Source organism: Prorops nasuta, unplaced genomic scaffold (genome assembly GCF_024137725.1).
Source record: "Prorops nasuta isolate Cenicafe-Biocafe unplaced genomic scaffold, Cenicafe_Pnas_1.2 PNAS00011, whole genome shotgun sequence".
NCBI classification, from domain to species: Eukaryota; Metazoa; Arthropoda; class Insecta; order Hymenoptera; family Bethylidae; genus Prorops; species Prorops nasuta.
In genome coordinates, this window is record NW_027116808.1 from 2,810,186 (window position 1) to 2,833,484 (window position 23,299).

The 23,299-nt window shown below is 42.6% G+C and overlaps 2 protein-coding genes across 2 annotated transcripts; both read left to right on the plus strand.

Moving 5' to 3' along the window:
- Positions 1 to 112: 112 nt before the first annotated feature.
- On the plus strand, positions 113 to 6,452 carry DopEcR (G-protein coupled receptor DopEcR). The gene is made up of 5 exons (XM_066734318.1): positions 113 to 539; positions 1,424 to 1,737; positions 2,060 to 2,279; positions 2,474 to 2,903; positions 3,095 to 6,452. The coding sequence occupies exons 2-5, from the start codon at positions 1,626 to 1,628 to the stop codon at positions 3,272 to 3,274; spliced, it is 942 nt and encodes a 313-aa protein (XP_066590415.1). The 5' UTR covers positions 113 to 539; positions 1,424 to 1,625; the 3' UTR covers positions 3,275 to 6,452.
- Positions 6,453 to 7,336: 884 nt separating this feature from the next.
- Dhc1 (Dynein heavy chain 1) lies at positions 7,337 to 23,292 on the plus strand. Its single transcript, XM_066734297.1, has 18 exons — positions 7,337 to 7,426; positions 7,526 to 7,765; positions 7,950 to 8,328; positions 8,410 to 8,687; positions 8,750 to 9,153; positions 9,218 to 9,641; positions 9,702 to 9,880; positions 9,964 to 10,146; positions 10,266 to 10,664; positions 11,045 to 11,295; positions 11,560 to 11,805; positions 11,881 to 12,528; positions 12,588 to 21,212; positions 21,293 to 21,519; positions 21,585 to 21,896; positions 21,973 to 22,424; positions 22,515 to 22,809; positions 22,874 to 23,292. The coding sequence occupies exons 1-18, from the start codon at positions 7,337 to 7,339 to the stop codon at positions 23,258 to 23,260; spliced, it is 14,019 nt and encodes a 4,672-aa protein (XP_066590394.1). The 3' UTR covers positions 23,261 to 23,292.
- The last annotated feature ends 7 nt before the right edge of the window (positions 23,293 to 23,299 follow it).

Below are 23,299 nucleotides of genomic sequence, written 5' to 3' on the forward strand. Positions count from 1 at the left end.
CTGTATAGCAGGTGGTCACGTGGTTTGGACTGCGATGCTCTTGCATTGGCACTGATCGCCTTGCGTTGCAGCATCCATCGTTTCACGCTTACGGCTAAGGTCGACCAGACTGGGGGGGTGGAAAACGTTGGAACGAGGGGTGGCGCGCAAGCGTCGTCGACGTATCGACGCCTCGACGCCCGGGCCATGACGAGGGAACCGTTCCTCTGTGCTCTGTTCTGCTCTGCTCTGCTCTGTTCAATTCAGCTCTGCTCTATTCTGCTCCTAGTGTCTAGTAGTAGTTAACCCAAGCCCGGGTTGTATGCGCACCACATTCTTCTCCATCGTGCTTCGAACCCATCGGAAGAGGAAGACTTCCTCGAGGACGGAGGACTCCTTGGTTCTCCCTACGTCAAATTCCTCCATCGATCGCAACTGGGATTTATCGTTTCTCATCCAAGGTGTGCAACAACAATAACAACTACCATTCAGTGTCTCAGCAAACTTCCAAAAGTTACTCTCCAATCTTTCACAATCTACATTGACATGATATCCGAGAGGTAAGTTGAAAAGTGGTGCAAATCACTGCTGGAGGGAAGTTCGCGCCAAAACTCTGCGCCGTGAGTGATAAAACTCGACAAATACCTTACTCAGTGGTCTCTGCGTGCTGTCGAGGTCGTACACGAGTCACGAATTTTCTTTTGTGCCACTTTCGATCCTCCTTCATCATTCATTCGCGCATTCTGAATTTATCGAGTTGCTCTAATTTTGTGCCCCCCCCCCCCCTCTCTTTCTCTCGAGTGACAAATGGCTGGGGGAGACAATGAGAGGCTGTGAAAAAATTAGCGGAGCCCGCTAGAATATTTCCCCGAAGCTTTGGTCGTCGGTGTACGCGCGTTATCGATCAGAGGAATCGAAGAGAAGGAAAAAAGGTGGTCGGTGTAATTTTGTTTACCTCGCGAGCAACGATGCATCGCACACCTCGGTTCTGCCAGCTTTGTCCCTGGATTTTTTCAATCGATATAAGCAAAAAAAAAGTGCTTGATGGAAATTTCGTGAAAAAGGCTTCGTTAATCGGCTTTTTGCGTAACGAACAGTCACGTGTCACTGCTGAGCTTTTTTCTGTGATTTGCTGAAGAGCACAGCAGTGCACTAACGTGACGCGTGACCACTCTTATCGCACGGAAATTTACAGAGTTTTCCGGAGATACCGAGGTTTTCCGCGACACTCTCTCACTGTATTTATAGATCTCTCTTTCTCTCGATATTATTAGAGGGTCTGCCGAGGGAACAGTCGAGTTTTGTCGTTCCACTCGAGATTATAGTCGCGTATAGGTGATGGTTGAATTATGAATGACGGTCGATACTCGCCAGGTGGACGAGTGTTCGGGTCCTCCCACGAGGAAGAAAGGCTACGTGGTTTTTTTCTTATCGTTCATTCCAGGTGGAAGTGAATTTCTGCAGATGGACAGAGCTTGACGAGGATAAGCCAAGGGGAGGAGGTGTGGAGGAGGGGGTGGTGGATTTTAAAGAAGAAAGAGCCTCTCGTAGGGCTTGAGCACTCGGAGAGATTCCCGCTCAAGGGTACAAGGGGTAAGGTGTGAGAGGGAGGGTGGTGGGGGGATGCAGCTCGAAAAGTTGACGACATGGAAGAGCCTTCGATGCAGGCTCTCCTGCAGGCGGGCCTCATATTCGTCGTCGGTCTCGCCATCATTCTTTCGAATCTCCTCATTATCGCCACCTACCTCAATTTCCGCGGTGAGTTTTATGTGTCTATATATATATATATATATATATATAATACAACATAGCAAGGAATACCAGGGCTAGATATGACCAGGGTAAAAAGCATAACAACTATTTTTATTATTATTGAATACACGTTCCTAACTCGACTAAAAGCACAAAGTGCCAGTGGACATTATTCCAAATGCTCTTGTCCTATTTACATTTCTCTGTGATAAATTTTACTATTTTTTTTTTAAACTGATACTTTTCACTCTGGTAAAAATTAGCCTCGGTTTCTCTTATACATATTATATAGTAACATATATAATTAACAAGTGTTTTTTATAAACAGGTCCCTCCGAGGTGATAAACTACTATTTATTGTCACTGGCCTCGGCCGATCTGCTTTGCGGCTTGTTGGTCGTACCACTATCGGTGTATCCGGCATTAGTCAGAAGATGGGTTTACGGGGATATCGTTTGTCGCCTGGTCGGCTACCTGGAGGTTACCCTCTGGGCAGTGTCAGTGTACACTTTCATGTGGATTTCCGTAGATCGTTATTTAGCCGTCAGGTATATACTATATAGGGAATGAATGTATTTAACTATAGCGTTTTTATTATTGTACAGAAAATCTCAGTTGAGTCATATGGTCACAGAGCTGAAATTTCGTATATTGTATATATAATAAACTGGATTACACTCAACTGAGATTTTCTTAAATAAAAAAAAAACTTTAATATTGTATATATATTCTCGTCCATTAGAAAACCACTGAGATACGAGACGGTCCAAACGAAGACCCGGTGTCAGTGTTGGATGGTGTTCACGTGGATAAGCGTGGCAATGATGTGCTGTCCACCTCTACTGGGCTTCAACAAGCCAATTTTCGATCGAGAAGCATTCATCTGTATGCTGGACTGGGGAAACATGGCGGCTTACACGATAACCCTATCGATTCTCGTGTTAGGTCCTTCGGTCATCACCATCGTCTACACCTACTTTTACATTTTCTCGATGATGAGGAGGCTCAGGTCAGGTGTACTGATCCACGACAAGGAATACGCCACGGCGCTTTCCGAAAACCTCAGCAACCCAAGTCATATCATGTCTTTCGTCCTGGTGATGACGTTCTGGGCCTCCTGGGCGCCCTACGCGGGCCTCAGGATATACACCGTCGTTAATGGGTCGCCCCAGGTATGGATCAAGGTTGATTTATACCACAAAGCACTGGCTCCACATTGCGTTGACCGAGAAATTTGTTGAAAAATAATTTAGAGATGTATTTGCTTCTTCGACCAATGTGCTGTGCAGTATAAATTTGACTAGATCCTTACTCCTAATATCATAATTGATATATATAATAATGTATTTTTTAATATACACAGATACCCCTACTGAACTTCGCTGTGGTGTGGCTCGGCGTGACCAACAGTTTTTGGAAGGCTGTGGTTCTTGGGACTCTCAGTCCGCAGTTCCGTTTGGCAGCGCGAGTCCTCTGCCTGACCTTGTGCTGTCGACACCGTCGACTTCCGCCGGAACTCCTTGGCCTTGACGACGACGACTAAAACTACGACTTTGCACTTTGCGCAGAACAGCGTTCTACTCGCGCTACATTCCTAGAGCATCGCTTTCTTTCCTCTTCTTCTTCTTCTTCTTCTCTTCACCACTAAATAAGCTACCGACTAGAAATTATCGTAAGATCGCGCTCAATATCTCTCGTAGATCATATTACACTGTTAGAAAACGGAACGAAGCTTCTTCTTCTTCTCATTCTGACGCTCACAATGCAAGTCTAGTCAATTAACAAAGATGCCTCTACGAATGTCACGCGCCGAATTTTGCTTTCTCTCGAACGGCCATGCGCCCGTAGAACGCTAATCTTTAAGATAATCCTAACGATTCTACGCTTTTTTAACGCTCTTCCTCTATTCTCAAAATTCTGCACGGTTCCGATCCTCTCTCTCTGTCTTTCTCTCTTCAGGTTCTCTTAAAAACACAATCGAATCTATCACTGATTGATTTCTCGAATTCAAGGATTTTTTAATGTTAAATTTAAGGAGGGAGTGCTCTGATAAATTTATTACGTTTGAATAATTGTCAAAATGAACAAAAAAATCTCTCTTTCATTCTCTCTATAATCTATGCATAATGGTATAAATACTGTAAATGTCGTAAATTAATACTAATATTGCTACTACTACTACTGTTACTACTAATTATTATTATTATTACTACTGCTAATTAAAGTAATTCTAATGTTAATAATGTTAATAATGCTAAGAGCAATGCTACGAATAATAATAATAATTATTATTATTATGCAATAGCACTTTACGCGTAGCGCAATCAGCAGTCGCAAAGATCCAGCCTTATATTACTATATAAATGCATTTGGGCTCGTCGCTGTACTTACAACAGCAACAAAGTATATCGAGTATTATTTATTTTCTATTCGTTCAGCGTTTCTTTCATAAACTCTATTTTTGTAGATCAGAGGTATAAGAGAGAGTGAGAGGGGGGACGTAGAAAAAGAGTGTGTAAGAGAGAGAGAGAGAGAGAGAGAAGAAAAAAGTTTTTATATCAATAATTTGAATCGAATCAGTGAAGGAAACAATTTTTATTGCAAATGTAATAATACGATGTATACTAGAGATTAATGTAGAAGCGTTAGGTGTTAGTTAGAGATAGCAGGACTGCCATAATGTCGCCAAAAAGTTTATCGCTATACAATAGGTACACACTAGCTATAGACTTAATATCTTCTCAATGATCTCGCAAAGAGCTTTGATCCTACGGTTCGACTCCAAGTGAACGTAGCGTTGAACGTTAACGGTAAAGATGGCTTTATTTTAAATATTACTTTTTAACTCAAGAGTTGAAGTGTCTGAATCTAAAGATAAGTATACCTTAATAGAGCGTGCGAAACCAATTAGAATGGAACGATTGCCCGTTGATATGGGTACGAAAAAAATCGTCAATAAAACAAATACGTATCATATCTGCATCAATGGGTCATCGTTTATGGACAATGCACATTGTTATAATGTCTTAACTATATAGAACTGAATCAATCAAAGAAACGAGCAAAAAGAAAGCAAGAAAAAAAAATTCTCGACTATATACCATAGTTAAAACATTAGGCATAATTAAAAACCGTATAAAAATAAAATACACCTCGGCTAAAAATAATACAACAAGTTATCAAATTATATGAAAGATTTTACGACTGTTACGAGATAAATAAATCTATGGAGAAAAATAATGCGAATCGTTATTATTAGCGTTAGTGTAAAAATATAATTTTACACGTAGGTAATGTAGTTGATAAAAATTTGATATGAGCGAATCGAGGGATGAGAATCACTGGTTTAGCAGTAAAAACGACGAAGCGATATACTGTGAAGTGTTCTTCTTTTTTCTTTATAATATTTAGATGACCTTTTTAGCCGAGGTAGCACGTAACATTTATTAAAGGAGCATAAAAAGAAAGAAAGACAAAAAAATTATTTCAACTTCTTTGTGTGAATATAGATCGCGTGATCCGGTTCTTTCGTCCAGATCCGTTTATCATAAGCTTTATTCCTGTTACATATACATACTATAATATATTATATCTCGAGCACAGATTAACGCAAATACGAGTTTACCGCAAGAGTCTTGGTCATCCTGTACTCGTGCGAATGCCAAACCATGCAGTATTACATTCCTCAGCGATAACGAGATTCTAAATATTAAAAATGGACAGGTAGAAGGAAGCCGATGGGAATAGAATTTGGATGAAGATTAGGAAGAAGAAGAAGATGAAGGGGAAGAAGCAGAGTGATTGCGTTGAATGAAGCAGAGCTGATCCCTTGATTAAATTTTTGTACCTAGCTGCTAGTTTTTTACTAGTTTTGTAACGTACCTCACTATGGACGTGCTGTTGTTACATATTTTAAAAATGATTGTTAAACGAAGAAAACATATTGATCGATACGGATAGATCCGAGGGAATACTTGGCGTGGTAGCGATTCTCTTTTCTCTTTTCAATCTGACTCGTGTCTCTGCTGTGCGTGCAACTATTGCTCGCAAATACAATGATACAATAACATCACTTTGTATCCTATAATTATTGATATAGTGTTACGTTGTAAGTTGACATTTCGGAGATGTGTACTACACCCTCTTTTTGGTACTCGATCATGTTATACACGATTCAATGTTTTATCTATTTTAAAATAGTCTATATAATTTATAATACTTATTACTATACTATAATATAATATACATAAAAATATGATTAAGATTATATTTTATATAATACTATACTCGATGGTTTTTTCGGATGAATTTATTTGCAAATAATGAGGCATTGGTATTAATGCCATCGATCGTTAAACCCGTTGCCCTTGGCACAACACACGTGTGAAAACAGGGTTACCACGCTTAGTAGGTATATGAGCCATATTATGTGTGTGTATGTATGTCATTCGTCACATCGCGAACGTTCTCAGAAGGCACGGTCTTTTTAGGCACAATCGCGATGCACAATTGGCTTCCACACACAATTATCGCTTGTGCTGGTATATTATACTAGATATGTACGTTGTATCGATAGAGTAAGACGATTTTCATGATAATGGTACAATATTAATGATTATTGTCCTAGAGTTTAGCATAGCGAACCCCTAACAAAGGATAATATATTCCAATAATAAACAGTAGAGGCGTATAGATATCGCAAATTTCACTCGATATCCGAATCATCTGTGTTTTCATTTTATTCTCATCCTCGTCACCCTTCACACGTATACATATATATATATATATATATAGCTACAAGGTATACCAGAGTCAGAACTACGATTAAAATCACGGAGGAAAATGGGTCAACGCCAACCAAAGGGAACTACACACACTGCCTGTTCTGTTAACAGTGTTAACAAAGATGGCACGAAGCCAAAGTACAGCTCTGAATTTGGCTCCGATAGCGTGCTTCGAATAGTTCAAATATCTCAACTTCCTGGCACAGGCTGGTACCACCGGGTACCACCACTATCACAACTCGTATTTCCAGTCTCTTGCAGAAATATGCACGAATCAAGGAAATAAACGATTCTTACAATTATAATGTCATCATACAATTTTTCGTCGATCATTAAACTTTATTCTCTTATATATATTGTCAACGAGGTACCACGAGCTCATAAGCGATTCGAAGCTTGCAGGAAACGAGACTGCAGCACTTTGCACGAAAGTAGAGTCGTAGAACCAATGTCGCATTACGGTGCCAGCCACTCTACCACGCGAGGCTTTTCTTAATACGGTAAAAGCCTCTTGACGAACGAGTTCCTCTCCAACTCTCTCAGCCAGAGTACGCAAGCTGCTGGACAATGTCTGAAACTGACAATGAAGCCAGAGTAAGAAAACACTTTGAAATTTACGTGGTCGAATATCGCGAGCATGCATGGCTATATATATACACTTTCCCACCACAACACGAACCACACGCGTTCAGGCTCGTACCAGACACGAAAGGTGGTAACTACTGGCACCCCGGCCCCATCACTTATTTCCCCGAGACAGAGAAACGTTGATTCGATTCTCGTATCAGTCAAAATACGAACCTCGTCGGTTCTATCGCGTCATGTTCGTGCAGGGTGTTCAAGTAGTTCGAGAAAAATCTGTAAACAGTGAGGATGAGAGCGAGGATGAGGATTCTGGGGACGTCCTTCAGGTCTCGTTTCCATCCTTGAAGAAATCGGATTTTTTGTTCTTGATTTTTCGTACTGAATATAGTATACGTTCAATGGAGAATTTTTTTTTCTATATGCAGAAACGACGAGAGGAGTGCGAGAGAAAAGCAAGGAGGGGGGAGATGGACCCAAGATTGGAATTTGCGTTTCAGTTACTTATCGATGCAACTGGGTTATCGCGCCACGAAGTCATGGACAACGTCTTCGAGGGTGACATGTTGGACGAGATCAATCAGCTGTTCTTACCTCACATGAGATCCAGCTTGCTTTGGTTCTATCAGGAAGTTGAAGAATTTGAACCAGCTAAAAGCACGGAAATTGTAAGATAAGGTGTAATAATTGGGTCTGTTTGATTTTTACTGCAGAACCCAACTAGTGCAATTGTTCGAAATAAGACAAACATTTTTTTTCCATATTAAATTTTTGCACTAGTGAAGTGGTGCAGAAGAAAAGAACAGGGTTCTATTTAACAATCAGTTAAAAAATTGTTATTTATTACCATAGATAACAACAAAGAGTAGTGGTGGAAGGACAGCAGCTAATGTAGCTGTGGCCAAAGTGAAGGAACAGAAAGAGATTAAGGAGCCTGCAAAGAAGAAGCTGTTTCTGACTGATGGCTGGCAAGTTCCATGTACTGGTATCTGCATTTACATGTTGAGGATCAGTACATCTAAGCAGCTGCCTGAGGAGGGCTTTCAGAAGGATTTGTATACTGGAGTGATAGACACGAAAAAAGTTGGAATAATTGCAACTATCCAAAGAATAGTTGAAAGAGTCTTCATGGATGCCTTAGCTCATCCTGGATTCGAAGGAGATGATGATTGCCCTATGATAAAAAATCTCCTTTTGCCTGGTCTCAGGTCATTTTGCAGTGCCTTAAAAGGTTTCAAATTTTTAATGATATTATATAATAGTATTTATTAATATTACTATTAATTCGTTACAAATAAATTTGTTCCTGCAGTCTGCGAAGAGATAGGTCATGAGAGCAATATCTTTGAGGATGAACAATCACTGATGAGAAATGTGCATAATTTTGAGCAAGCAAAATTATTGATTGGCCAGGATGAGATGGTTCTGATGCTCGAGGAAAGGGTGAAAATTTGGGTGAAGAGGCTGAAAGATTTTATGCTAGAGAGTAAACAGGTGAGGAGGGAAAATGATGATTCTGGGCCTCAGCAGGAACTGGAATATTGGAAGAAAAGAGGAGCTCAGTTCAGTCAACTGGTCGATAGAATACAGGTAAGATTCTTGTAGGTATGATAGAGTGAGAGGATTACAATACAATTGCAAGAAGTTTGTAGGATCATGAGGTGAGAATGTCACTACTGTGTCTTCAAGCAGCACGATCCAGGTCTATCAAAGATTGGGTGGAGGCTGAGGATGAGATTACGTATTGCTACAATGAGGCAAAGGACAATGCAAAATTTATCCAGGCACTGGAAAAGTGTTGTCACTGCTTGTACCTCGAAGATCCTGTTAAAATGAGGGCATCCTTGCTCTCACTGCTGCAGACAGTCAGGTTGATCTATAGTGTGTCAAGATATTACAATACTTCTGAAAGGACGAGCTCGTTGATGATCAAGATCACCAATCAAATGATAGTCGCTTGTCGAGATTACGTGACGAATCGAGGACGAGAGACAGTTTGGGGACAGGATAGAGACTCCGTTCGTTCAAAATTGAAGCACTGCCTGAGATTAAACAAGTATTTGAAAATTTGGAAAATATCTCTTTTAATTATACTGAAATTTTATTTTTTTCTTTATCAGGGCCTACAGGGAAACCTACAGATTGGTCAGGTGTTCTCCAGCGGTTACAGAGCAAGAATTTTCCTTCTCGGAGACTCACGTTTTTGGTCGTTTCGATTCCTTCTGCTCTCGGATAAAGAATATCTTGAAAATGTTCGATTTAATTGAGGACTATCAAAAACTCTTCGAGAGGCGAATGGAAGGATTGCTACTGGGGGAAGCCTTGGACGAGGCTGTGAAAACCTTCGAGGAAGCTAAGAAAATAGCGACTGGCAAGTCCTACGATTACTTGGATCCTAGAAACGTTGATTTTCATACCGATTACGATCAATTCATGGAGAGAACCGACGCGTTAAAGGCCAATATTGGGGAAATTATTGAGAGGAGTTACGCAGATGTTTGGGAAACGCCCCAAGGCATAAGATTCTTGACCAGATTTGAAAAAGTATAACTGCTTCATCACTGGCGTTCACCATGCGAATTATCCACGAAATATATTTTTTAGGTCGGTGGAAAAATTCCACTGAACAACAAGCTTGACGAGAAATACAATATTGTGGTAAAGTATTGCGATAAAGAGATCGAGAGGATTTTAAAATTGTTCAAGAGGCAGAGGGACGATCCACCTTTGCCAAGACACATGCCTCCGATAGCTGGTAGATTAACCTGGGCCAATTCATTGAAGCAAGTATTGTTCCATATAACTTCAATATTTTATAATTTTCTGGGAAAGAATATTCTATACTCGTTATTTTTCTGCAATACAGAGTTCACTTGGACGAACTAGCAGCCTCGGTCTGCAGTCATCCAGTGCTGAAAAATTTGCCATCCACTGCGGATTTGATTAAAAGGTACAATCATTCGCTGACTGTTCTGGGTCAGTATCAGAGTGATATTGCTGAAATCTGGACCCATCAAAATTCATGGATAGTCGAGGATAGTTTGAAGCAGTAAGTTCTATGACGTTTTTTAACCCTTTACGAATGGGAGGCAACTCTTACTCGATATTTATCAGGGAGTAATCAGTTTTGTCGTCAGCAAAGGTTTCTTTCATCCATTTTCTTTCCAGACCTCTGTTGATCATTGATCAAGGGAACTCGAGACTTAAAGTGAATCTTCAATCTAGAATAATTCTTCTCTTTCGAGAAGCAGATTGTTTGGCAAAAATCAAACTGGATATTCCAGTGGTCGCTTTAACAATTTTGGCAAAGAGGGACCATTTCAGAATGGTGAACAATGCATTGCATTTGTTGATCGAAGAATTCGTGTCCACAGCGAATAGAGTGAAACTCGAAGTCAGACCACTATTGCTGCCACATTTGGTGCATATCGCATCCCTCATGGAGCCAGGATTGACTCTCCTTACTTGGACCAGTCCTGCGTGGAAGGATTTCTGCGATAATACCAGGAATCAGATTAAAAATTTTGACGTACTGATCACCAGAGTTCACGATGTTTACTCTAATAGGTCAGCTTTAAAATCCATTCGCACTATGAATCCGATCTACGTATACTCTTGACTAGTTCTTGCTTTTATTACTGCAGAATGAACATAAGAAATTAATAAACCTATTTATATTATCGTTATTGCATGTGTGTGTGTGTGTGTGTGTGTGCGTGGATACTGATCTCCTAATTTGTTTTATATTTTAAAATGTTATGTCGAAAAGAATGTAGGGATTAACTTTATTGCGCGTTTGTGTGTAAATAAAGTTTCCCATAGAGCACTTTTAGTCAATTGGATGACTAAAGGATATCTATAGGATAACTTTTAGTCAAGTGTGCTGTATGGGTTAGATTTCAATATTGTAGCTTTTGGAGAAAATGTTTAACTTAATTATTCTAAAGGATTTTGGAAGTTCTGGGAAGTATGCAGAAAATTACGTTGCATGCTCTACCTGAGAATGAGCAGCCATGGGGCATACAGGAGTTTCTCGAGAAAACTGTTGATATGTGTAGAATAGCAGCGATCGATCTTCATCGGAAGAGTATGATGGTGGAGGAGGCAGTTGAAGAAGTACTGCAACTAGTGAGAAATGCTGCTGCTAATTTCAATGATGAAATCGAATCCAATCAATTCGAGTTCCTTGATAATCCAGGTATTTCGCATACAGTGTGTACCACTAAAACAAAGCAGAGTATGGATCTAGAAATCACTTATATCTTTACAAGTGTAAATATTAATTTTTGGCTTAGAATCTCTATGAATGTAAATAGAGAGTGACTTCAGAAATGTGATATGAAAAAATTGATTCTTTCATAATATCGAAGATGTGTCAAATTTTGTATCCATGCTCTAATACACCTTCAGTATACTTATAGTATAATTGTAATATATCAATTTTCCTGATCTAAAAAAATAGAGGAAGGACAAGATGACGATACAGCCCAGCAGCAAGATTGGACAATGGTCTGGGAATGTTTTGACAATCCCCACAGGTTGCTGACCAGTACAGGTGGACTCTCCAAAAGTATAGAGGAACTTGTGAGGAACGCAGTGTCGGAAATGAGGAGGTACTACTCGAGAAAAGTGGTAGATGTTCTGACCAAAGTTACAAGGTTTTCTCTCGATGCTATAAGGAAACGTTTTGTTCGAGAAATTGACACTGGTAACAAAAAGTTGAAAGCATGAATTTTATTGACTATGTAACCAGAGCACCGAATATGATAAATTTTACTTATAGTGGAGCCAGCAAAGCCAGTGTTTATGCTGTACGCAAACCTGATGATTCCTACTGTGATCGTGAAGCCAAGCTTGGACGATGTTCAAGAAGCCCTGACAACGGTGGGGAAGACCATAACGAGCGTTGCGAAAGGAGTATCGCAATGGAATCGTGGAGGCAATAAGACCTCTTGGAGAAGCGCTTCACAGGCAGCGAATAGAAAAACGTTGCTGGATGTGATCTTGAGAAGTCGAACGGAAAAGCCGGATGAGATTGCTGAAGATGCAAAAATTCGACGACGAAGGTTATACAAAATAGTCTCGGAGGAAAAGCCAGATTTTCCGATACAGGAGAAAAACTTTTATGCTATGGTGATGGAGAACAAGGAAGTGGCGAAGATGTTGACTATGTTGAACAGTTGCATGCACGAAATGGGCCAAGATTTGAGCGATTTCCTAAAGCAATGGAAACCTTACGAGTTCCTATGGAAGAATGAGCGAAATGCTAGGGAATTGCTGCAAATTTCACTAACGGAATACGAGAGCACGCTGAGGAAATACGGTGAACTGGAGGACCGACTGGCCACAGAGCCCGATATGGTGCTCTTTGGATCGTCCATCGCAGTTTCTACCGAAAAATTAAAGTACGGCCTGTACATGGAGATCAAAGGTTTGAGTATACTGGTAATTTTTTATATTACAAATTTTATACTAGAAAATTATTTACAGGAGCTACTCACAAGATTGGTCAGGCAATGAAGAAGAAATACCGTCGAGAGATGGAGTACGTTTATGCTGTTATGAATGAGATGGACCGGAAACTCGATCGTCAGATTCGCGATTTGGACGATGTTCGTTTGATAATGGATACGTTGAGGAAGATTCGGGAACAAGAAGTGGACATGGAGCTGAAGATCGATCCCATCGAGGAAGCTTTTAATATCGTGACTAGGTACGAGGTACCAGTGGATCGAGAGTGTTTGGATCTAGTGGATAACTTGAGGTACTCCTGGCAGGAGCTTTTGGGTCGTGCTCAGCAGAGTCACGTGACTCTGCTAAGATTGCAACCACATTTCCAAGAGGATCTACGAAGGAACTTGGAAAAGTTTCGAATTGACAACGAGGCGTACTGTGAGGAATATAGATCATCCGGACCAATGCAACCAGGCTTGTCACCGAGGGAAGCCTCGGATAGGCAGATCTTATTCCAGAATAGATTCGATGGCATGTGGAGGAAATTGCAGAGTTACCAAAGTGGCGAGGATCTGTTTGGACTGACGACCAGTGATTATCCTGAGTTGGCCCAGATCAGGAAGGAACTGAACCTGCTGCAGAAACTCTACAAACTTTACAACGATGTGATCGACAGGGTGAGTAGTTACTACGACATACCATGGGGAGAGGTGAACATTGAGGAGATCAATAACGAATTGATGGAGTTCCAAAACCGCTGCAGGAAATTGCCAAAAGGCTTGAAAGAGTGGCCAGCCTTTTTCGCCCTGAAGAAGACCATAGACGACTTTAACGATATGTGCCCACTGTTAGAACTGATGGCGAACAAAGCCATGAAGGCTCGTCACTGGCAGAGAATAATCGAGATAACTAATCACCAATTTGATCTGGAAGCCGAAGGCTTCTGTCTGAAGAATATCCTTGAGGCTCCGTTACTCAAGTACAAAGAAGACATCGAAGACATCTGCATTTCCGCTACCAAAGAGAAGGACATCGAGGCGAAGCTGCGACAAGTGGTAAACGAATGGTCGTCCCACGAATTGACGTTCATGAGTTTCAATAATCGTGGTGAACTTCTCCTGAGAGGCGATACCACAGCTGAGACCATAGGACAGTTGGAGGATAGCTTGATGCTCCTTGGTTCCTTAATGTCCAACAGATACAATGCACCTTTCCGAAAGCAGATCCAACAGTGGCTGGCAGATCTGTCCAACAGCAATGAGATACTGGAGAGGTGGCTACTAGTGCAGAATATGTGGGTGTACTTGGAGGCAGTATTCGTTGGTGGTGACATCGCCAAGCAGCTACCAAAGGAGGCCAAGAGGTTCGCCAGGATCGACAAGAGTTGGCAGAAGATCATGCAGAGGGCTCATGAGACACCTGGTGTGGTGGCTTGCTGCGTTGGTGATGATCTCCTAAAACAACTATTACCACATTTACACGAACAACTCGAGTTCTGCCAAAAGTCCCTCAGTGGGTATCTCGAGAAGAAACGTTTAATGTTCCCAAGATTCTTCTTCGTCTCTGATCCAGCCCTCCTCGAGATCCTCGGCCAAGCGTCGGATTCCCATACCATACAGAATCACTTGCTGTCGATCTTCGACAACACTCGTCACGTTAAATTCCACGACATCGAGTACAACAGGATCATGGCTATTATCTCCTCCGAAGGTGAGATCATCACCCTCGAGAGGAGCGTTAGAGCCGAGGGCTCAGTGGAGATTTGGTTAATGCAACTCCTACAAATGTCCCAACAGTCACTTCACTCCATCATAAGACAGAGCTACTCGATGATAAATGATCCTAGCTTTGATTTGCTGGCTTTCCTGGACAAGACTCCTGCCCAAGTGGGCATTTTAGGCATCCAAATGATCTGGACCAGGGACGCCGAGTTGGCTCTAGTGCAGGCACGTTCGGACAAGAAGATCATGTCCGAGACCAATAATAGATTTCTGGATTTACTCAACAGTCTCATCGATCAAACCACTAGGGATCTCACAAAGATCGAGAGGATCAAATTCGAGACTTTGATCACTATACACGTGCACCAACGTGACATCTTTGACATCCTCTGTCGGATGAACGTCAGGTCGGTCAATGACTTCGAGTGGCTAAAGCAGTGTAGATTTTACTTCAAGGAGGACCTCGACAGAACTGCCATTTCCATTACAGACGTTCAGTTTTCTTATCAGAATGAGTATTTAGGATGCACCGAACGACTGGTTATCACTCCTCTGACCGACAGGTGTTACATCACGCTTGCCCAAGCACTGGCCATGTCCATGGGTGGATCACCCTGTGGACCAGCTGGTACCGGAAAAACGGAGACTGTCAAGGACATGGGTAAGACTTTGGCGAAATACGTGGTGGTGTTCAATTGTTCCGATCAAATGGATTACAGAGGCCTGGGACGGATCTACAAGGGCCTCGCTCAGAGCGGAAGCTGGGGCTGCTTCGACGAGTTCAATAGAATAGAACTTCCGGTTTTATCCGTTGCGGCTCAACAGGTTGCGGTGGTCCTCGCTGCTAAGAAGGAAAAAAAGCCACGACTCATCTTCACGGATGGTGATCAAATCGACGTTTGTCCGGAACTGGGAATCTTCATAACCATGAATCCCGGTTATGCTGGTAGGAAAGAACTTCCGGAGAACCTGAAAATACAGTTCAGAACTGTAGCAATGATGGTACCAGACAGGCAGATCATAATACGCGTCAAGTTGGCCAGTTGTGGATTTTTGGAGAACATCACTCTTGCCAGGAAGTTCTACACTCTGTACAAATTATGCGAGGAGCAATTGACCAAACAGGTTCATTACGATTTTGGCCTGAGAAATATTTTGTCCGTCCTGAGAACACTTGGAGCTGCCAAGAGACTTAATTCCAAGGATAGTGAGAGTACTATTGTTATGAGGGTGCTAAGGGACATGAATCTGTCGAAATTGATAGATGAAGATGAGCCACTTTTCATATCATTGGTAGCTGATTTGTTTCCTAATCAACCAATCGAGAAGACATCTTACAACGAATTGGACGCTGCTATAGCTGAACAAGCTGAGTTAGCTGGACTGGTCTATCATCCACCATGGGTCCTCAAGTTAATACAACTGTACGAGACTCAGAGGGTCAGGCATGGAATAATGACTCTGGGCCCTACAGGGGCAGGCAAAACTACCTGTATCCATACTTTGATGAAGGCCCTGACACAGTGTGGCGAGTTTCACCGTGAGATGAGGATGAACCCGAAGAGCATAACTGCGGCCCAAATGTTTGGTCGTCTCGACGTCGCCACCAATGATTGGACCGATGGGATTTTTGCAGCCTTGTGGAGGAAGACTTTGAAGCTGAAGAAAGGAGAGCACGTTTGGCTGGTCCTCGATGGTCCCGTGGACAGTATATGGATAGAGAACTTAAATTCGGTTCTGGACGACAACAAGACTCTTACATTGGCCAATGGTGATCGTTTATCCATGTCACCCGAGTGTAAGATTATTTTTGAACCTCACAATATTGATAATGCCAGTCCAGCTACAGTCTCTCGTAATGGGATGGTATACATGAGCTCTTCCGGTCTCGACTGGAATCCTGTAGTCACTGCTTGGTTGAAAGGACGAAGTCCTGCAGAACGAGAGGTCTTCGAGAGATGCTTTGAGGATTCATTTGCTAAAGTTTATGGCTGGAGCAGTCAAACGCTTCGTATGGCCATCGATGTTCTCCAGTGTAATGTCGTTCGACAAATGCTCTGTCTTCTGGAAGGACTGGTACCAACCGAAATTGCATCGGAAGAGGTCCTGGATAAAGGTTTCGGTGATGATGAGGACGATGACCAAGACGATAAGCCACTGTGTTTGTCACCCCAGCACCTAGAAAAGTTTTATGTATTTGCTTTGGTATGGGGTATAGGGGCTCTATTGGAAACAGCTGATAGAACCAAATATGATGAGTTCCTCAGGGAAAATTGCTCTAGTCTCGATTTACCATCGTTGGATGATTGTCCTGACAACAAGTTATTCGACTTCTTCGTAAATGAGAAGGGTACCTGGTGTACTTGGAGAAGCATCGTAACCGACTATTCATATCCTGAATATTCTATTCCAGATTACAGCAGTATTCTCGTGCCAATACCAGATAACGTGAGAATACAGTATCTGATCGACCTGATAGGTCGTCAAGACAGAGCTGTGTTACTGATAGGAGAGCAAGGATCAGCTAAAACCGTCATGATGAAGTCCTACATGAAGAAGGCCAATCCAGACAAAACTCTAGGACGTTCGTTCAATTTCAGCTCTGCCACAACTCCATGGCAGTTCCAGAAAACTGTCGAAAGTTACATAGAGAAGAGAATGGGCAATACGTTTGGACCCCCAGCAGGGAAGAAGATGATGATCTTCGTCGATGACATAAACCTACCACAGATAAACGAGTGGGGAGATCAGGTGACCAACGAGATAGTTCGTCAGACTATGGACATGAAGGGCTTCTACTCGTTAGAGAAACCTGGTGACTTTACAACGATCGTAGATGTGACCTTCTTCGGCGCCATGTGTCATCCAGGTGGAGGTAGAAACGATATTCCTTCCAGGCTCAAGAGGCAATTTTGTGTCTTCAATTGTACTCTGCCTGACAATCGGTCGATCGACAAGATATTCAGCGTACTCGGTGAGGGTCACTACAATACTAAACGAGGCTTCCCATTGGAAGTTCGTGCTTTGATCAAGAAGATGATACCGTTGACGAGAATTTTATGGGAAAGGACCAGAAGCAATTTATTGCCCACTCCGGCAAAATTTCATTATGTATTTAGTCTTCGGGACCTCTCGAGAATCTGGCAAGGTATGATCGGTACTCTATCCACCGTTATTGATAAAGAAAGTTTATTAATGCTACTGTGGAAACACGAGTGTACCAGAGTCATCAGCGATAGATTCACGGTACAATCGGACAAAATTTGGTTCCACGAAGAGTTGAGGAATGTAGTTCGTGAGAATCTTGGAGAATCTTACGTAGAGATGATCAAAGAGGATCCAGCATTCGTGGATTTTATGAGGGACGCTCCGGAACCAACCGGCGAAGAGGGTGAGGATGCTGATGTCGAGTTGCCGAAAGTTTATGAAGCAGTATTTGAGGAACAAGTGCTGAGAGAACGACTGGACATGTTTCTGGCTCAATACAATGAGATGCAGAGAGGTGCTGGTATGGATCTGGTATTCTTCCCTGATGCGATGCTTCATCTGGTAAAAATATCACGCATCATCAGACACCCCAAAGGGAACGTGATGTTGGTTGGTGTCGGTGGTTCGGGAAAGCAGAGTTTGACGAAATTATCGTCCTTCATTGCAGGTTACAAAACCTTCCAAATAGCCTTGACGAGGTCTTACAACGTTGCAAACTTCCTGGAAGACCTAAAGTTCCTATATCGCTCCTGCGGTTCGCAGGGAAAAGGCACGACCTTCATCTTCACGGACCTTGACATCAAAGAAGAGGGATTCCTCGAGTATTTGAACAACATTCTCAGTTCCGGTGTCATCAGCAATCTATTTACGCGAGACGAGCAAGCGGAAATTGTAGCAGAACTGACGCCCATTCTGAGACGCGAGAATCCAAAGCGGACGATCAGCAACGAAACGGCGATGGAATTCTTTCTGCAGCGAACTTGTCAGAATCTGCACGTGGTCTTCTGCTTCTCTCCAGTTGGCGAAAAGTTTCGCAATCGTGCTCAACGTTTTCCCGCCTTGATATCCGGATGCACGATCGATTGGTTCCAGGCTTGGCCCAAGGACGCCCTGGTCCTCGTGGCGAGGCATTTTCTTCATGATTTTGATATAGCTTGCACCGCCGAGGTTAAAGATCATTTGGTAAATGCGTTGGGTTCCATACAGGATATCGTGGCTAATACCTCAACGGAATATTTCCAGAGGTTTCGAAGGGCTACTCACGTGACTCCAAAGTCCTATCTCAACTTCATCGGTGGGTACAAGAGTATCTACCGCAGTAAGGAGCGCGAACTCGGTGATGGCGCGAAGAGAATGGATACAGGATTAGCGAAATTGGAGGAGGCTTCGATATCCGTAGAGATTCTTAAGAGGGAGTTAGCCCTTATGGAAAAGGAGCTGGTGCAGGCATCCGAGAAAGCCGAGAAGGTGCTGCTGGAAGTGACGGAACGAGCTACGCAGGCGGAGATCTTCAAGAATCAAGTGCAGAGGGTGAAGGAGAAGGCTGAACAATTGGTTGCTTACATCGCTGAGGAAAAGGCTCTGGCGGAGGAGAAACTGGAGGCTGCGAAACCTGCCCTGGAGGAAGCGGAAGCTGCACTGAACACCATAAAACCAGCGCATATAGCAACAGTAAGAAAATTGGGCAGACCTCCTCATCTGATCATGAGAATCATGGACTGCGTTTTGATTCTCTTTCAACGTAAGATTGGTCCCGTTGTAGCTGATACCACAGCCTATTGTCCCAAACCGTCCTGGGCTGAGTCCTTGAAATTGATGGCCAGTACGACGTTCCTCCTGCAATTGCAGAATTATCCCAAGGATATCATCAATAATGAAATGGTAGAGTTGCTGCAACCTTATCTTAAAATGGATGATTATAATATGGAGACAGCTCGACGAGTTTGTGGTGACGTAGCTGGTTTGCTCTCCTGGACCAAAGCAATGGCTTTCTTCCATTCGGTTAACAAGGAGGTGTTGCCCTTGAAAGCCAATCTGGCTCTACAAGAGGCCAGATTGAAATTGGCTATGGATGACTTGGCCAATGCTGAGAGGGAATTGTCTGAAAGGGAATTAGCTCTGCAGTCGGTTAAGGAGCAATACGATTCTGCACTTGCAGAGAAACAGCGTTTGACAGATGCTGCTAATGTTTGTCTGAGGAAGATGACAGCAGCCACTGCTCTGATCAATGGACTGGCAGGTGAGAAGGTCAGGTGGACCGAGCAAAGTGGCGAGTTCAAAGTTCAACTTGGACGTCTCGTGGGTGATGTTCTATTGGCCACAGGTTTCCTATCTTATTGTGGACCTTACAACCAACAGTACAGAGCAGGTCTTGTAACAGCTTGGATGAATATCTTGACAAGCAAGAGCATTCCATTTACAGAACGTTTGAATATAACAGCCATGCTGGTCGAGAGTGCCACCATGTCAGAGTGGACTCTTCAGAGTCTACCAAATGACGAGCTCTCAGTGCAAAATGCTCTGATCGTTACAAAATCCTCTTCGTACCCTCTGCTAATAGATCCTCAAAATCAAGGAAGGATCTGGATCAAGAACAAAGAGATTACTAACGAGCTACAGATAACTTCCTTGAATCACAAGTACTTCAGAGCTCATCTAGAGGACAGTTTATCTTTAGGAAGACCTTTGTTAATAGAGGACATTGCCGAGGAGCTGGACCCAGTGCTGGATAATGTTTTGGAAAAGAATTTCATCAAGTCTGGATCGATCGAGAAAGTGATGGTTGGCGATAAGGAGTGTGATGTGATGCCTGGTTTTATGCTCTACATAACAACCAAGCTACCGAATCCAGCATACAGTCCAGAAATATCAGCCAAGACATCCATAATCGACTTCACGGTAACAATGTTGGGCTTGGAAGATCAACTATTAGGACGAGTGATTCTCATGGAGAAGGCAGATTTGGAGGCCGAACGTGTTGCACTCTTCGAGTCAGTTATGACGAATCAACGCTCGATGAAGGAACTCGAGAGTACTCTTTTACACAGATTGACATCCTCCGAAGGATCCTTGGTCGATGACGAAGCCTTGATCGGAGTCCTCAGGGAGACAAAGACCACCGCCGAGTCGGTCAACGAGAAGCTCAAAGTTTCTGCAAATACAGAGAAGAAGATCACTCTGGCCAGAGAAGAGTTTCGGCCTGTGGCAGCCAGAGGTTCCATACTATACTTCTTGATCGTTGAGATGAGCAACGTCAATGTCATGTATCAGAACTCATTGAGACAGTTTCTCACAATCTTTGACAATTCCATAACCAAATCAACCAAGAGCTCCATCACCACAGACCGAATAGATATAATACTTCGTCATTTAACTCACGAAGTATGGGCCTTCACTTCAAGGAGTCTCTACGAAAGGCACAAGTCCCTTTTCACCTTGATGCTGGCGATGAAGATCGATTGTCATCGAGGTGTGATCTCCCATGCAGAGTTCAATGCATTCATTAAGGGTGGTGCATCGTTGGATCTTAACGCAGTCACCCCAAAGCCATTCAAATGGATCCTGGACATAACTTGGCTTAATTTGGTGGAGATCAATAAGCTGGAGGTATTCTCAGACTTATTGACGAAGATTGAGTTCAGTGAGAGAGAATGGAGAGTCTGGTACGAAAAGGACAAGCCTGAAGAGGAGGATCTGCCTTGTGGTTATCAGAAGAGCCTCGATGTCTTCAGAAAGCTACTCTTGATCAGATCCTGGAGTCCGGATCGAACACTGTCCCAGGCTGCGAGATACGTGAAGGAGTCGTTGGGCAAGGAATATGCTGAAGCTAAGATCTTGGATTTGGAAGCTACTTGGCTGGAGTCTGAGCCAAGAACACCTCTGATATGCATCCTGTCCATTGGTTCCGATCCCAGTCCACAGATCACTGCATTGGCTAAACAAAAAACTATAGGTGAATATGACATGCTGCTCAGTCAGATTTTCTATATCCTTTCATTAACTTAACTAATGTATCTTTTTATAAAATTATAGAGTTACAATCGGTTTCAATGGGCCAAGGACAAGAATATCATGCTCGAAGACTGATCAATGATGCGATGACCAATGGGAGCTGGGTCCTCTTACAAAATATCCATTTGTCCTTACCCTTTTGCACAGAAGCTATGGACGCTCTCGTCGAAACGGAAAACGTCCACGAGGTATTCCGAATCTGGATGACCACCGAGGTCCATCCACAATTCCCTATTGGTTTGCTTCAGGTGAGATTCCACAACAACGTGAAACAATTTATATTCTCATTGAGATTAATCTTTCCATATTGCAGATGGCAATTAAATTTACAAACGAGCCACCCCAAGGAATTCGTGCAAGCTTAAAACGTACTTATCAAGGAGTGACGCAAGACTCCTTGGATTACAGCACACAAGCTCAATGGCCGCCTCTTTTATACGCAGTAGCCTTTTTACATACTGTCGTCCAGGAGAGAAGAAAGTTTGGTCCACTAGGCTGGAACGTTCCATATGAATTTAATCAGGCTGATTTTGCTGCTTCCGTACAATTTATACAGAACCATTTGGACGATATGGATCCGAAGAAAGGTGTTTCTTGGCCGACGGTTTGCTATATGCTCGGTGAGGTGAGGCATAATCATTGTATAAGTTTGTATCTCGTTTTTTGCTGAAATAAGAGAAATTAATCAATATTATACTTAGGTGCAATATGGAGGTAGAGTGACGGACGACTTTGACAAAAGGCTATTGACCACTTTCACTCACGTCTGGTTCTGCGACGTTTTACTTCGTCCGGGATTCGAATTTTACAAAGGATACAAAGTACCGCAGACTAGAAATCTCCAAGGTTATCTGGATTATATCGATGCTTTACCTTCCATTGACACACCAGAAGTTTTTGGGCTTCATCCAAACGCCGACATTACTTTCCAAATTAATACTGCCAAAGGGATCTTGGATACCATTCTGAGTGTCCAGCCAAAGGAGGGTGGATCACAAGGGGGTGAAACAAGGGAGACCGTCGTATATAAATTAGCCGATGACATGCTAACTAAGCTACCGAAGCAGTATAATCCATTTGAAGTTAAGGAAGCTCTTCAGCGGATGGGACCGTTATTACCAATGAATATTTTTCTTCGGCAGGAAGTCGACAGGTATTTCATACCATCGCTGATGCGTTCTTTTAAAGTTGCTCCTAAAATTTAAGCAAATTCTTATTGTCATTAATGCCATTATTTCGAAAGAATTTCAAGAGCCATTAAAGAGGTTCGAGATACCTTGACGGATCTTAAGTTAGCCATTGATGGTACCATCGTGATGAGCCAGGGTCTCCGTAAATCGTTGGATGCCATGTACGATGCTCGTATTCCAGAAAAATGGCTGAAGATTTCTTGGGAATCAGCCACCCTTGGTTTTTGGTACACGGAACTCTTGGAACGCGACGCTCAATTTCGACATTGGTGCGCTCATGCGAGGCCAAAGGTTTTCTGGATGACAGGATTTTTCAATCCCCAAGGTTTTCTAACTGCCATGAGACAGGTATAGTTATTAACTAGCCATTTGTAGATTGAAATCAATTAAAAGATCTTATTTGACGTTAAAGGAGGTAACTAGAGCTCACAAAGGCTGGGCCCTCGATTCTGTAGTCTTGCAGAACTTAATAACGCGTTACAATAAAGAAGACATTAGAGATCAGCCTCAAGAGGGAGTTTATGTTCATGGACTTTTTTTGGAAGGAGCGTCTTTGGATCGTAAAGCCGGAAAGTTGGTCGAGAGCAAGCCTAAGGTTTTATATGAGCAAATGCCTGTGATTTATATTTATGCCATCAACACTACAGCAGGAAAGGATCCAAAGCTTTACGAGTGTCCCATATACAGAAAACCTCATAGGACGGACCAAAAGTATGTTGGGTCAATCGATTTTGAAACGGATCACAATCCTCGACATTGGACTTTACGTGGGGTTGCCTTATTATGTGACATAAAATAAAGAAGAGATTAACAAAAACACCATCCTTTTATTTGCGCC